The sequence below is a fragment of the Helianthus annuus genome, chromosome 2, assembly GCF_002127325.2.
Source record: "Helianthus annuus cultivar XRQ/B chromosome 2, HanXRQr2.0-SUNRISE, whole genome shotgun sequence".
Taxonomy (NCBI): Eukaryota; Viridiplantae; Streptophyta; class Magnoliopsida; order Asterales; family Asteraceae; genus Helianthus; species Helianthus annuus.
The window spans coordinates 30,390,898-30,405,694 of record NC_035434.2 but is presented as its reverse complement, the minus strand read 5'-3'; the positions used below and the strand labels follow the sequence as shown (position 1 = coordinate 30,405,694).

Sequence of the window (14,797 nt, the reverse complement as noted above, 5' to 3'; positions counted from 1 at the left end):
CATATTCTAGTTGATAAAGAAAGTCCCCTAGCCCCGTAGGATCCGACTTGTATCCCCCCAAAGTTCTGCTAACACCTAATCCGAAAACTTCCATCATAGGCATAACTCTTTGACTTTGTGAACTCGTTAGGACCGGTCTTTGCTCTCTAGGTTCCTTCAATCGTTACCAAATGCGAGACAATAAACAAAATTCTTTCGAGCATTTATGAACATCGATAACAAAACAAATTTTCACGTGCGGAAATAAATATACCGTTTTTGGCCCACAATAGTCAAGTCACCAATTTTGACATTTGCATTGGTAACCGTGACTACCCCATGTTTAAAAAACATGCTTTCGTCATGCCTCATCATCCCGCGCGCTCCCGAACCTGTATGAATTTGATGTTGAGCAATAGAAGCTCGGTTCATATAAACTTTGCGAGCACCCGACCCCACTTTGTTCGCGACCCATTAGAATAATCTTGTACTCTCGGCCCAAAGAAACTTTCTTTAAACGCCTGGCCCAAATAAAATTTATCCATTGCCAAACCATGCTCTATACTTGATATTGGCAACAATAAAAAAATTTAATTGGGATTTATGCAGCCATGCACTAATTTTTAGTGGACTTAATACCCCCAAACAAGTTGCGAGTAGGTGGACAAAAGGAAAATTCAATCACTTTACCAATCAGATTACTCCATTGTATAGCCACTCAACCATCACATGCCCATATCAAAATTCCATATAAATCAAGCCCGATAATAAAACTGGAAATTCAATTAATTGTAGCCCAACAAAGAAATAGGCCCAATCTTGTGAACAAGTAAACATCGTGGCTCCAACAGAAACCCTGTCTGCCCATCAATTACCTGCGACATTTACCTTGTACAGCCTCCATCATCTTCTGTCATCATCCTTTCTCTCTACGATGAACAATAGCAGCAGCCAAAAAAAAAAAATCATTCAGTCGACATCTCCTTCCATCTGCCGCTATTACCATCTGAACAACTCCGGTCATCAACCAATGGAATCAACAGTCGTCATCCTCCACCTCGGCCCCTGCCCACGAAGAACTAGGAATCACGAAAGATGGGATACTTCGTGGCTGACTTGGTGAAGAACCATCATCACGAAAGACTTGAGTTTTTCATGGATGGACAGATGATTAGACGGGGGGTTCTTCGTCCATAGATTCTTCGCCAAGGGTTTTTCACAGGGGTTCTTCACCAGCAGTAGTTTTTTCGTGAGTGGGAGTTTTTCACAGCAGGGGGGTTATTCGTGAGTGGGAGTTCTTCGTGGGTCCTGAAATGAAGAAACCCTAGTGCTTCTTCAACAGCCGCCACCCCTCTTCAAGAACACAGCCACTGTTCATTTGCAGATCTGAGGATTTGACAAAAAATACCTCAAAGTGATGATGAAAACTTGATAATTTTGGTGTAAAACATAAAACCCAACCCTTGTGTATGGTCTGTTTCGTCTAGATCCATACTTTTCGGGTCTAGATCTGAATTTTTCTTGTAGGACCAAGAAAAACATCACAAAAAATTACTGATGAAGAGCACATGTGACTTAGCAAATTGTTAGATTCACTAAATCAAGTACCATGGAAACCAATTGTAGGACCAAGATTGGGACCGTGACCCGTGATTAGTGCGTGATTATGTTCAAAATGGGAGAGATTAGAGACTGATAAACAACTTCTTTGTATAAATTCGGTAGTATAACGTTACAAAGCGGCCCGATTACAAGCTAACCGAACCATACTAAAGAAGCATACATCCGGGGAGAGACCAAGTGGTGATCTCTCCCCAAAGTCTAAAACCTTCATCAAGTGTTGCAAATGACTAAAGGTTGGTATTTATAGCCACACCCTCTTCACTTGCAAACACACACCGTTAAACGAATAACCCTTTCATTTGACCACTTCAAATGAGCGGGTCAATACACATTCGTTTGACCACTTCAAATAAGCGGGTCAATACACGTTCGTTTGACTGTTTCACTAACTGTTACATAATCAGCATAAAATATATCTAATCTATTCGAACAGCATCGGACACAAAAACTGCACCAACAAATTCCCCTAGCTAGTTCGTTAAACTAAATAAATGGTCGATAAATTTATTGACATCGTAGTTAATTGTTTTAAAATTTTGATTGTTTTTAGATGTGCACTTTTAAAGGCTACGTTTTCGTGATTTAGAGACGACATATCTTAGAGCATATATATTTAGTAGAGTGAGCATTCATGGATGACTAGGTGAAAGTGAGAGGGTCAATCTACCATCAATGTAGAAGTGTGAAGGGAAAGAGAGTGTGAAAGTGTGTTACCACGGACAATTTGTTAAAGACACCGATCATTTCTATGAACATGTGATTATCTCAAACACTTTTGTACTGATCAATAATAAATTAGTAACAGTCAAAAGCTATTCTGATAAATAGTTTGTCAAAGTGTAAGTTTGATATACACTTACAAAGAAACCTTACATAACTATGATTTAGAAGCCTAAGGGCCTTTGGCCCTAATGATACAAAAGTTTTAAAATAGGTGTCACTCTAATTACATAACTATGACTTAGACACCAAAGGGCCTTTGGCCTTAGACTAGTGGGTATAGTTCGGCTCATCCCCACGGGGATGAGCCTCCACGTAGGCGCCACGTAGACGGCTCGTGGGGGATGAGCCAAATGAAGGATGGAGGGGGATGGAGGATGGGGCCCCACCTCATTATTTTATAATTTCCTATTGTTTAATTTAATAACCAAGTTAATAAAAACTTTATAAAATTTAAAAAACACCACATAAAACAACATACATAATTTCATTTCATAACATAAAAAAAAATTACATTCCCTAAAAAAATTACATTCCCTAAAAAAAAATAAAAAAAATTACATTTCCTAAAAAAAAAAAAGAAACCGAAAATAAAAAATAAAAAAAATTACGTTTCCTAAAACCTACGACGTCCATTTTTTTTTTCACCTCTTCTTTCATCCTCCGATAAACCTCGCGTTCATCCTCCGGAACCGAGTCGAGATCCAACCGCATAATCCTAAAATCTTCCGCTCGAGCATAGTCGGACGACACGTTTTTCTTGTGAGAATACTTTTCGGTCGCGAACTCTTTGAACGAACGGAATTCGTTTATCAAGTCGTCCATTTTTGACGATGCCTTCTCGCCCCTACCTCCACTCGAGCCGCCACCTCCACTCGAGCCGGCCACTTTTCGCTTTCCGGCCGCTTCTTTTTTTGCTTTGTCCCTCCCGGGGGGACGTTCCGACTCGTGAACGGGCAAGACATCCTCGTCATCTTCCGGGTCGTCGTTTATGTCGATTTGACATCGAGCGGTGGAGCCTCCCGCACTATAACTTCCGGACTCGGAAGTTTTAGTGCGTTTGGCCGTTGCGACCTCATTTGGAATCGGCTTCCATTTTTGTTCTTTCCTTACAACGTTCCATGTCCGCGTCGTTACTCCCGCTTGGAGGATTAAGGTAAATTTGGTTATAAATCGCGTTAAAGTTGTTGATGACCTTGCTCATTTTACGCCACTTGCCCGAGACGGATTCGACATCACGAGCCTCCCCATGCTCCATAATCGCGTTAAACCTATCCGTTGCCTTCTTCCAAAAACTACTACCCGTTTGGTTGTTTCCTAAAATTTAAAAAATAGTGCATTAGTAAAAAAATTAAATTTTATAAAAAAAATAGAAACCGAAAATAAAAAAAAAAATTATACCGACTATCGGGCAATTAGAGGCCTTAGTATACGCCATAGCTAGCGCCTCCTCTTCTACTTTCGTCCATTGCCTCCCCTTTGCTCTCGGTTTTTGCGCGGTTTCGGGTTCAACCATCTTTCCCTTCCCCTTCTTTTTTTCGCGCGTGAGCTCTTGCGGTGGTGATTCGGGGACGACTTCTTCATCATCATCTTCAACTTGAACCGGGGGTTGCGATTGGGATTGGAGTTGTTCAAACGTGTTGCGTTGCATGATTTGTTGGAGCGCTTGATATTGTTGAACTTGTTGTAGTTGAGACATTTGTGAGAAGGCGTTGGGTGTTTGTTGGAAACCCGAAAACGGAAATTGCGAAGCCCCCCACGAAGGATCCATAGTCGGAGTGTAAGCGGGACTAGAAAAAAAATTAGGTTGGTTCGGATTGGGATTATTCGGGTTGGGGTTGTTTGGGTTGGGGTTGTTTGGGTTGAATGGATTCATGTTTGGGAGAGAATGGTATAAAAAATATAGAGTATTTTTATAAAAAAGGATGAGAAATGGAGAAGAATAGGAGTAGAATGAGAGAAATTGGTATAAAAATGGATTGGGATTATGGTATTTATTTAAAAGGAAATTGATTTTTTTTTTTTTTATTAATATAGCCGTTTAATAACGGTCAAATTTTTGAATGGAGGGTCGGCCCACCCGGCTATGGGTGGCCGATTGTGATGGAAGCCGGGCCAGGGGGCGGTGTGGGGGTCCGGCGCCGGGCCAAGCCGGCCCCCATACCTTCTAGTCTTAATGATACAAAAGTTTTGAAAAAGGTGTCACTCTAAAACATTCCAACTGTTTTTCTTTTTTCTCTTCTTTGTCTTTTTCCAGTTAGTCCACCTAAACCAAAATGTGTAAATTAATCATTTTATGTTTTATATTCCAGTTGCACAAATGGATAGGTCCCACTTATGAGTTGTACTTGACCTGTGTTACCTTGGCCCCACAGTGGACTACTCATTTTAATAACTCAATGATTAGGAATTAATTAATCTAGCTAGTCAATGCTCATAATATTCTTGAAACCCTCATAAACTGTATAAATAGGTTTCATTCTCTCTCAATCTCCCAATCATTCCAAAACCTTTTCTTTATCATCAAAAGTAAAAGAAAAAAAAGATGGAGTCTTTTACCAACTTCTTTGATGAAGAATGGCAAAGCTTAGATAGAATGTTCAGCACTGATCCAAGTTCAGATCAGTGTGATCTTGGTTTAAACTTTAAATTTCCTAACATCTTTTTGCCTGTCAGTGATGACTCTAGCAATAATGTCAATTCATTTGTTGCTGATGATGAGCATTTAGTTGATGTGTCTGATAATATCAACCCTAATTTCTACCATTTTTTCTCTCAAGAAAATAGCATTAGTAGCAGCACTGATGCTAGTAATGGCACCATCTCTATTTCCTATCCAAATCGTGAGGGTTTCCCATTTTATCCTTCTAATATTGTTCCACCAATATCAAACGATTTGTGCGATCAATCTGTTCAGTTTTGTATGATGAACAAGATCAACAACTCGTCGCCAACGGGCCAATGTTTTTCTGAAAGAAGTCTCTACTTGACACAAGATGTAGCACCAGAGAATGTTAGAATGGAGAATCCACTTGTTTCAAGTAGGGAAATTTCTCTCAAACGGAAGCTTGAAATGCCGGAGTTGCCCGATGCAGTGGATGATGAACTCGCGAATGAGATAACAGATAAGATCCCCAAGAAAAGAATTCGAGTTTCAAAAGACAATGTAAGTAAATTATTTTGCTTATTGTGACAATATGGAATTTATTCTTAATCTTATCTTCAAGGAAAAGTTATATATATTATATAACACAAAACCCTGTTCATGCGGGAGCCTCCTGCACCCGGTTTGCCCTTTTTTATATCAACCCTACTAAAAAAATGTTATAAAATCTTGTTATGTTTATGATATTTACAGAAAAATAAGAATGCGCAATCGAAAAAGAACCAGAAGATGAATGACACAGAAGAGAGAAACAATAAAAACAATGGAGAAATGAATGGACAAAGCTCAAGCTCTTGCAGCTCCCATGATGATTTGAATAGAGCAAGTAACTCAGATTGTAAAACAAGAGCGAGTAGAGGAACCTCAACCGATCCCCAAAGCCTTTACGCGAGGGTAAGTACTATTGTTCTTGAATATACATCAATCAATACTCCTTCTATCATTTCAATGAGTTGTATCAACAAACTTATGATTATTCTTTGATTAATGGTCTTGGAAACCTCTTATTTTACAGAAAAGAAGAGAAAGGATAAATGAGAGACTGAGAATCCTTCAGAACCTTGTACCAAATGGTACAAAGGTTGACATTAGCACAATGCTTGAAGAAGCTGTCGAATATGTGAAGTTCTTGAAGCTCCAAATTCAGGTAAAAAAGAGTATTGAGTTTAAAATAAATGTTACCTCATGCAATAATATTGATATAATATCAATTTTATAAATTATAATTTCATCAACTAAATATTTCTATTTTTGTGATTATTTTCAGTTGTTGAGCTCCGATGATATGTGGATGTATGCTCCTATAGCTTACAATGGAATGGACATGGGTCTCTACCAAAATATTACACCAAGTCTACCAAATTGATAATTCTTGGGATTTTAGATTATTTAAGTTTGTGTATAAGAATGAATGAACTTTAATATTGGATTTAAGCAAATATTCATATTTAATTATCAGTTCGAATATATCTCTACATCACTACATGCGTACAACATAGATAAAAATATTCATTTAAACTCCATGACATTCTTGCATGTTAGTTTTAGTTGTTTTCTATGTCATGGGCCAAAAATACTTTTGAAGTCAACTGATTTAATAAAGCAAACTGTAAACTTATGGAATTAAATCTTTGAATAATAATAATTGTTATCTGATATGTACTTTACTAAAAACAATCAGTGTTGAATTTTATATTAAACTAAAGAATTAAGTAAAAATTGTTGCAGTGAACGATATAGCCAAATTAAAGGTAAACAAGTGTTAACTTATATAACCTAACTTGCAGATTGCAAGCAGAGCTAAACTTTAAAACTTCTTGAATCTTGTGGTTTGGTACTTTGTGAATTTTATCCAGAACTTTTAACTTGATTTCTTGATTTTGTCTAAAACTTTAAATGTATTTTTGGACTATGTTCCAAATAATTATGTATGTTTTATGCAATTTGATACTTTAAGAAACTATTTGTTATAAGAGATTGAACTGATGATGAAAAAGCTTGATTCAGTATACAATACAATGGCTTTTAACAAGCCCGTACAAGATTTTTACAATTACGTTAAGGCTGGAGGGTGTGGGATGGAGCCTCTAGGGGCTTTATCAAGACACGTCAGCGACACGTAGGATCTACGTCAGCCAGGGGGCTTTATCACGCCCCCCTTTAACTTGCAGGGTGTGGGATGAAACCCCGTCATCATTACCTAATTATTTTTTTGATTTATATATTTTATTTATTTAGATTTAATGGCAACATTAATAACTAGAAAATTAAAAAAAAAACATAATTTCATTAAAAAAAAATAAAAAAAAAACATTACAAAATCATTAAAAAAAACACAAAGTACTAGAAATAAAAAAAACTACATATATTTCGCCCCGAATTTCTGCCATACGAGCCTTCAAAATGACTCGGTCCTCCTCCGTTAGATTTGACAAATCTCTCACGAGAAAATCCATGTCTTTTTGGATTTGTTTCTCCGTTCTCATTTGTTGGTCTTTTTCTCTAATCGAGATTATTTTGTTAAGACTTGCCTCGAAGTCGCTCAACTTTGACGGGCCATCCGATGGCGTTGAAGAAGACTTTCCTCGTGCCGCTGCCTTGCTTTTATCCCTACCCGTTGGTCGAGGCAGCTCTTCTGGTTCTTCAAATTCGTCAACATCGTCGTTTAGATTAATTGTTGTACGCGCATCGGACCCGGATGGTTCGGTAGCGGATGTCGATTTGGACCGTTTAGACCTAGAGCGGGTTGGGTCGAACGGTGGTATAAGATGCCACTTGAGAGATTTGCGAAGAAACTCCCATATTGTTACCAATGTAAAAACATGCCCATGGTACAATCTATAGTCGTTGTGTGCTTGGGTCATGACGTCGACGTCGCTCGAACCACTTTTTCTTCGACTATTGTTGAAGAGATTCGTATATATGTTGTTGAAATTGCTAACCTTTGTCCTCATAGTGCCCCACTTTCCCGAAAAAGAGTCGGGCGTTCGATATTCGTAACGACCCATTGCGGCGAAAAACTTCTCACGTATACGACCCCAAAATATCTTTAAGTCTTGGTCGTTTCCTATAAAAAAGTGTATTTACAAAAGTATATGTTTGATTTAAAAAATAAATTTAAAAACTATATGTTTATAAAAGTATGTAAAAAATATATGGAGATAAAATTTACCAACAATCTCGTCTTTCGATACGTCGAGCCATGCTTTTGCCAACTCGAATTCTTCCTTAGGTGACCAAAATTCGACCTTCTTGGTAACACGTTTTTCGGACTCATCCTTCTTTCGATGACTTCGATTTTTTCTAAAAGAGGGTTCGACTTGGGTTTAGGGTACGGATTCGGTTTGGGTTGTGTTTTGGGTTTGGGGTATGTTTTGAGGTATGTTTTGGGGTATGTTTTGATGAGGTATGTTTTGGGGTATGTTTTGATGAGGTATGTTGTCACACCCCGAAATTATCAGAGCGTTGGCGTGACTGGACTGGTATCTTCATTGCACAGCGGAAGCAAATAAGCTAAGTCTTTCTAGAAACTGAACGCCCACTAAGTACTCGACTCTTCATGGTCCTCCTATTCCAACCGTGCCTAGTCTTAGAAATGCAACCTGAGAAAGAACATGCGAAAAAAGTCAACATAAAGTTGAGCGAGTTCATAGTTTGTTTGTAAAAGATCTGAAATAAATCTTTTGAGTTGTGAAAGGTTTGAAATAAATCTTTGGTAACCGGTTTTTGAAATAGTATTGAGAAAATGAATTTAAAAATCATTTTCTTGCCAAGTTATATGGAAACGTTGTGCTTGTAACACGTTATGTTCATAAAACCATGTATTTGTAATGTTCGCATAACCGTCAATGCCCACCCTGACCTTGACTCTATACCCCCATAATTCTTTGGATTTGTATAAAACATGGTAGTTAATTTGTATGAACTAAAAGTTTCCGTAAGTATAAAATCCCTGGTATGTAGCAGTGTAAGGGGACTTGTGATCACCAATGGTTTGCAAGGCCACTGACATATGTGAAGTGCAAATAGGGAGACTCAAACCTAGCAGATTTCGCCACGGCAAAGTATGTGGACAAAGTCACCCCACGGTCCGTTTCTAGTTTGGCCGGGGGCTGGGCTCGCTACACCCAGGTAGATCTACCGCTCCTGTCCCTCGGTCCCTCCATGAGGACTAATGGCCCCATGTTGTTCCTATCCACTCACATGATCGTATAACACCTCCTTACGTTAACCATACCATGTAAAAATTTTTCGTAATTACTGTAACATATATTCCACCTCAGCCACCCTGGCTGAGCCTCCCCAGCCACCCTGACTGAGCTTTCCCAGCCACCCTGACTGAACTTTCCCAGCCACCCTGACTGAACCTTCCCAGCCACCCTGACTGACCCTTAGTTATGAAAATCATTCATATTTCGAAAATAAGCATTTGTTTTGTAAAAACCGGTATGTTTAGTATAAACCTTTCGTAAATCGTTTAAGTTTCTCGAAATCCATTCGTGATATGATTTAGAAATACGAGTTTTGTTCAAAACTTTGTATGTTTCTGAAAATTGTGCATGTCTTTCCACCCCGAAAACATTTACAAAAAGAATGTAAAACAGTAGTAAAAAGTGGGGGTTATGAACTCGCCTGAATATTCCTGTGCAAAGCTAGCTAATTACGACTTCGATGATGCCGTTTCCAAGATGAGATTCGCTAGCGTGCATCCTACAATATTCCTAACACGGAATATCTAATAAGTTTCTAAGCAAAAACGGTAACTACGTGTTACCGAGCTCTACCAAATCGTTAATGGAACGATTCAACGGTATGTTGTTAACTTAATGGAAAAGATTAAGTTATACGTGTTAAGTCTCGTTTAATGTTAGCAGCAATTTAATAAGTCTTGAAAAAGACTTAGTTTCCGAGAGACTTAAAATAAATAAATAAATATTTATATAAAAATATATAAATATATCGTTATCATCGCGCTAGACGTCTCGATTAGTCGTACGTGTATAAAAAGAATATTTTTATGAAAATATCATATAACAAACTCGTATCGCGCTTCGTATGAAAATAATATATAATAACTTGTATTATATACATCACGTCTTGTGTATATTTGCCATAATATACGTATACGCCGTCTAGGCGTATAAAATAAATATAACAGTAATATTTATTTTGTAAAAGAATCGTCGACTTGTATTGAAAAATAAATATATAACTATATTTATTTATAAAAGGATGCGAGTTCGTTTGGAATAAATATATAAATTATATTTATTTTTATAAAAGGATTCGCGTTGTATGGTATTCGAAACAGATATGTGAACTATATTTATTTTGTAAAACGAATACGAGTTGTTTGGCGCTTGACATAAATATATAAAATATATTTATTTTATAAAAGTATTGTCGTTTTCGTTTGTGATAAAGCGTCGTCGAAAGTGATATACATATTTATATTAGTTATCATAAAAGTCGCTTTTCAATAAAACATGTTTTGCTTTTACGGGTTTTCTCGAAAAACGGGCAGAGTTTCCTCTGTTTTTGGACGCCCCGACAACACAGGTTGTCGTTATTTTATCAAAATTCAATCCAAGACTCAACAATATTCAAACATTATAAACAATGTTTATGTAAGTTGTGTCTAATATGTAAAAATGTAAAGTATACGTAAATCGATTGGTTCGAGCTCGTTTATCACGTGTAACATAAAAAAAAACATAATTATTAAACCGCCGTTAACTTTTACCAAGTTTCTAATGTCGTGACGCCAAAAAGGGTTGGCTGAGTTGACCGAGTTGACTCGGTTTGACCGAGTCAACCCGAACCACGAACCGAACCGCCTTGATCTAGCCGCTTGACCCGAACCGGCTGACCCCGACCGACTGAGTTGACTCGTACCGAGCCGAATCTGACCCGAACCTCCACTGAGCTAACCGGACCCGATCTGAGACGAGACTGAGCCTGAAATACCCGAACCCTTGACCAAGACTCGAACCAAAACGAAACCACAGCTAACCCGAACCGAGCCGTTGACCCGTGCTGTTGACCGACTGTCCTGTTGACCCGAACTGGAGAACTCATCGGATAAAGACACGGACCGTCGGACCGGGTCTCCGACCACCGGGTCGAGTCTCCGAATGCCAGACCGAGTTGCCTACCACTGCTGTCGTTACTGTTGAGCTCCGCCGTCCCTCTCTTTCTCCGATTGATCTCTCTCTCTCTAACTTTCTTCTCTCTCGGTCTCTCTCTTTTTCTCGACTGACCGTCGCTCACCACCACCCGTCGTTGGTGGTGGTGGTCCGTTGCTGACCGAAACAAAGAAGGGGGGTGTGGGTATTATAAAGGATAGAAATAGAACCCGGTAGATGGCGTCACTCCGGTTGCCGGAGCCGGAGCTGGAGAAGAGAGATGAGAGTAGAGCAGGTTCTTGTTTGTGATGAGTTTGATTCCTCTGTGTGTGTCTGTATATGTATAGATCGAGAGGGGAGAGATGAGGGCAAGTGAAAATGTGTTTTGTTTTAGGTTTTGTGTTTCTATTTGTGTGTGTATCGAGAGAGAGGAGAGTGGGTAATTAAGTTGTCTATGTTTTGATTTGTGGAGGGGTATGGACCCTTAATATAGAGATGTAGAGAAGAGATCTTGTAGAGATTTCAAAAAATCTTGAATAGATTTTATTCAGATTTTCTATAGATTTGAAAAGATTTTTGTAAGATTTACAAGAAAAACTTGTAGTAAAGATCTAATATATTATATGTAGGTTTAGGCTTGCGGATTTTGGGTTTGGGCCCAGGGCCCACAAGCCCATTTCGTGTGTAAGTGGTCCGTAATTCCTACGAGACCCGTTGTCAAAACCCGACGTCATAAAAATGTCGAAATTTGTTGTTTTAAAATAAAAAGACGCAACGTAGTGTCGGTAGTGCGTGTGACGTGCTTGATCGTTGCTTATGGTACAAATTCGCGAAAATTCCGTAGAAGACACCGTTCACTGTATAAATCCGTTTTTCGATCCGGTTTCGACTACAGTAGCAAAACTTCATTACGGAGCTAATTATAGCGTAAAAATTTAATATTTGTCGGCGTTGTCAGTATTTTGTACGATATCGGTTTCAATCCGTTGTCGCTTAACGTTTAGCATGTTTCTCCGCACATCACCGTTCACGCACTGTATAGTCGGACAGACGTTCCTAGGCACTCCAAAGGCCTAATTAAGTTAATTCGCGCTGTAAACACTATTTATTATCGCGTTAATTATCTGTTAATCACGTAATTAAGATCCGTAAATTACCGGTTGTCACATTCTCCCCCTGTTACAGAAATTTCGTCCTCGAAATTTAGACTAGGTTATCTCTTTAGAAGTGTGTTTCAAAAGTTGATGTCAAGGGAAACAAGGTGTATAGATACAGTCACTAGTGTGACTAAGTTAACAGGATCCAACAATGAACAGGAACTTCGACCAATCGAATTCCATATGAACGTTTATAACATGTAAACGAGTTCTAGAAGCGATAACATCCACTGGATGAACTTAAAATCAACAATCTCATATATAATAGTTTGCATGAAACGCTCGATCGTGATTAGCGCAAGCTGCAAGTTATACCGACGCCTCAAGGTGTCGTAATGAATGAAATAATTCAATAATACCGGTGATCGAACAAGTATCACCTGTGTTTTGCATGAAACGATCGATCATGATCAGCCAAAGCTACAAGTTTGTACCAACACCACAAGGTGTCGTAGTGATTTAAACAATCCAATATTAGCGGTGATCAAACAATTTCACCGTGTTTGAGGTCAAATGAATGCGCAGTAAGGGAATCTAAAAGTTTGTTTTCAAATGACATCATAGAACTTTCAACTGAAAATTAAACATCAAAGAAATAATGTTCTCGATCGAAGATGAAGAAGCAATGAATATCGCAAAACATTCGATCAATGTTGAAAGGACCGTTAGAAGGTACACCGAAATATGAAACGAATTTTGTGTACCCTTGTCTTATCACACGATTGTGTTAAGACTGTTTTAATTATGATAAATCAAAGCGGATTTAAAACAATCAATAAGTAATATTTAAATCCGTGCATGAGATGCCGAAATGAGTTTAGCACAAGCTTTAGTTAAGTGAAAACACCACCACAAGGTGTCGAAATCAACAAACAATTTAATGGAGTCGAATGCCAAACAAGTTCACTTCGACTTGGAACAAATGAAACGTTTGTTAATACGAATTTGAATATGATGTTTTCAATACATCATATTGTATCTTGAATAAAATGTGTGTAATGGACAAGTTCAAACAATTGAACTTGGTTTTAGCGCAATCCGACAGTAAACATATGTATCAACAGGAAAACTTTCGGCATGGTCACAATGAAAAACCATGTATGTAACTTGTAAAGAAATGATCGTGATACAATGACCATTAAGAGGAGTAGAGATGCGAAAATCTACTCAGTGAGCGTGAAATTCGAAATTTCAATAATAGAAATTTGAGGACTTTACCTGGGGTTTCGTGTGACGACCAATTGTTAGGTGACATTACCGTCGTTGACCGAAATAGGGGGGATGTGGAGACATACGTCTTTTCCTTGGAGTGATTCGTGTCGTTGCAGGATCGCGTGACAAGTTATCGTTTCCTGGCCGTTAGTTCTCCTGCTGACAGGAATCTAGCGTCGTCGTTGAATTGCGCCATCGCGTCTTTTCAAAGGCCTCGCCTTGATAGTCGTATGTGACGTACTTCAACCTCTGTTGATGTAAGATTAAGTTCCACGTATACCTGTGCACTAGCGTCGTGTGCCATGTAGAAGGTGATGTACCCCGACATCCGTGGACGTAAAAATTGAGTTCCATGTATTCCCGTGTGCTATCGTTTTGTTATGCGTAGGTTGCCTGCTCGGGGAGTTAAAATATCATAGACAATGTGGATAATAGTGTGTACCCGAGTTAATATTCGCGATTCCTACGTGATGTCCATGCACAAATAATCGATCATATACGCATGTTCGTCATCAATAAGCAATCAAGTAATTCCCCTAGTCCCACTAGTCTATCCTCCCAGCCTCTCAGACTGAATCCCCTAGTCCCACTAGACTATCCTTCCAGCCTCTCAGACTGAATCTCCTAGTCCCACTAGACTATCCTTCCAGCCTCTCAGACTGAATCTCCTAGTCCCACTAGACTATCCTTTCAGCCTCTCAGACTGAATCTTCTAGTCCCACTAGACTATCCTTCCAGCCTCTCAGACTGAATCTTCTAGTCCCACTAGACTATCCTTCCAGCCCCTCAGACTGAATCTCCTAGTCCCACTAGACTATCCTTTCAGCCTCTCAGACTGAATCTTCTAGTCCCACTAGACTATCCTTCCAGCCTCTCAGACTGAATCTTCTAGTCCCACTAGACTATCCTTCCAGCCCCTCAGACTGAATCTCCTAGTCCCACTAGACTATCCTTCCAGCCTCTCAGACTGAATCTTCTAGTCCCACTAGACTATCCTTCCAGCCTCTCAGACTGAATCTCCTAGTCCCACTAGACTATCCTTCCAGTCTCTCAGACTGAATCTCCTAGTCCCACTAGACTGCCCTTCCAGTCCTCCCAGACTGAATCTCCTAGTCCCACTAGACTATCCTTCCAGCCTCTCAGACTGAATCTCCTAGTCCCACTAGACTATCCTCCCAGCCTCTCAGACTGAATCTCCTAGTCCCACTAGACTATCCTCCCAGCCTCTCAGACTGTTGTGTACTGTATGTAATTATTTTATGCACCGTGTATGAAACACCGTAACAGCGTATGTTTGAAAACAATATTTTGACTGC

General features: G+C 39.0%; 2 protein-coding genes across 2 annotated transcripts; one reads left to right on the top strand and one right to left on the bottom strand.

Moving 5' to 3' along the window:
- Positions 1-3,397: 3,397 nt before the first annotated feature.
- Positions 3,398-4,226, bottom strand: LOC110869841. Its single transcript, XM_022119054.2, has 2 exons — positions 3,724-4,226; positions 3,398-3,639 (listed from the first exon to the last, which is right to left on the bottom strand). Exons 1-2 carry the CDS (start codon positions 4,196-4,198, stop codon positions 3,398-3,400), a joined length of 717 nt encoding a protein of 238 aa, XP_021974746.1. The 5' UTR covers positions 4,199-4,226.
- A 677-nt stretch (positions 4,227-4,903) lies between these two features.
- Positions 4,904-6,445, top strand: LOC110871006 (transcription factor RSL3). Its single transcript, XM_022120011.2, has 4 exons — positions 4,904-5,488; positions 5,681-5,881; positions 6,003-6,134; positions 6,255-6,445. Exons 1-4 carry the CDS (start codon positions 4,919-4,921, stop codon positions 6,351-6,353), a joined length of 1,002 nt encoding a protein of 333 aa, XP_021975703.2. The 5' UTR covers positions 4,904-4,918; the 3' UTR covers positions 6,354-6,445.
- Positions 6,446-14,797: the final 8,352 nt, after the last annotated feature.

What these genes read in the sequence shown, in the direction of transcription:
- LOC110869841 (XM_022119054.2), bottom strand. Translation starts at nt 4,198, where the DNA reads ATGAATCCATTCAACCCAAACAACCCCAACCCAAACAACCCCAACCCG. An exon ending in CTCTAATTGCCCGATAGTCG is followed by an intron (nt 3,640 to 3,723) that starts GTATAATTTTTT and finishes TTTAAATTTTAG; the next exon opens with GAAACAACCAAACGGGTAGT.
- LOC110871006 (XM_022120011.2), top strand. Translation starts at nt 4,919, where the DNA reads ATGTTCAGCACTGATCCAAGTTCAGATCAGTGTGATCTTGGTTTAAAC. An exon ending in TTCGAGTTTCAAAAGACAAT is followed by an intron (nt 5,489 to 5,680) that starts GTAAGTAAATTA and finishes TGATATTTACAG; the next exon opens with AAAAATAAGAATGCGCAATC. An exon ending in CCCAAAGCCTTTACGCGAGG is followed by an intron (nt 5,882 to 6,002) that starts GTAAGTACTATT and finishes CTTATTTTACAG; the next exon opens with AAAAGAAGAGAAAGGATAAA.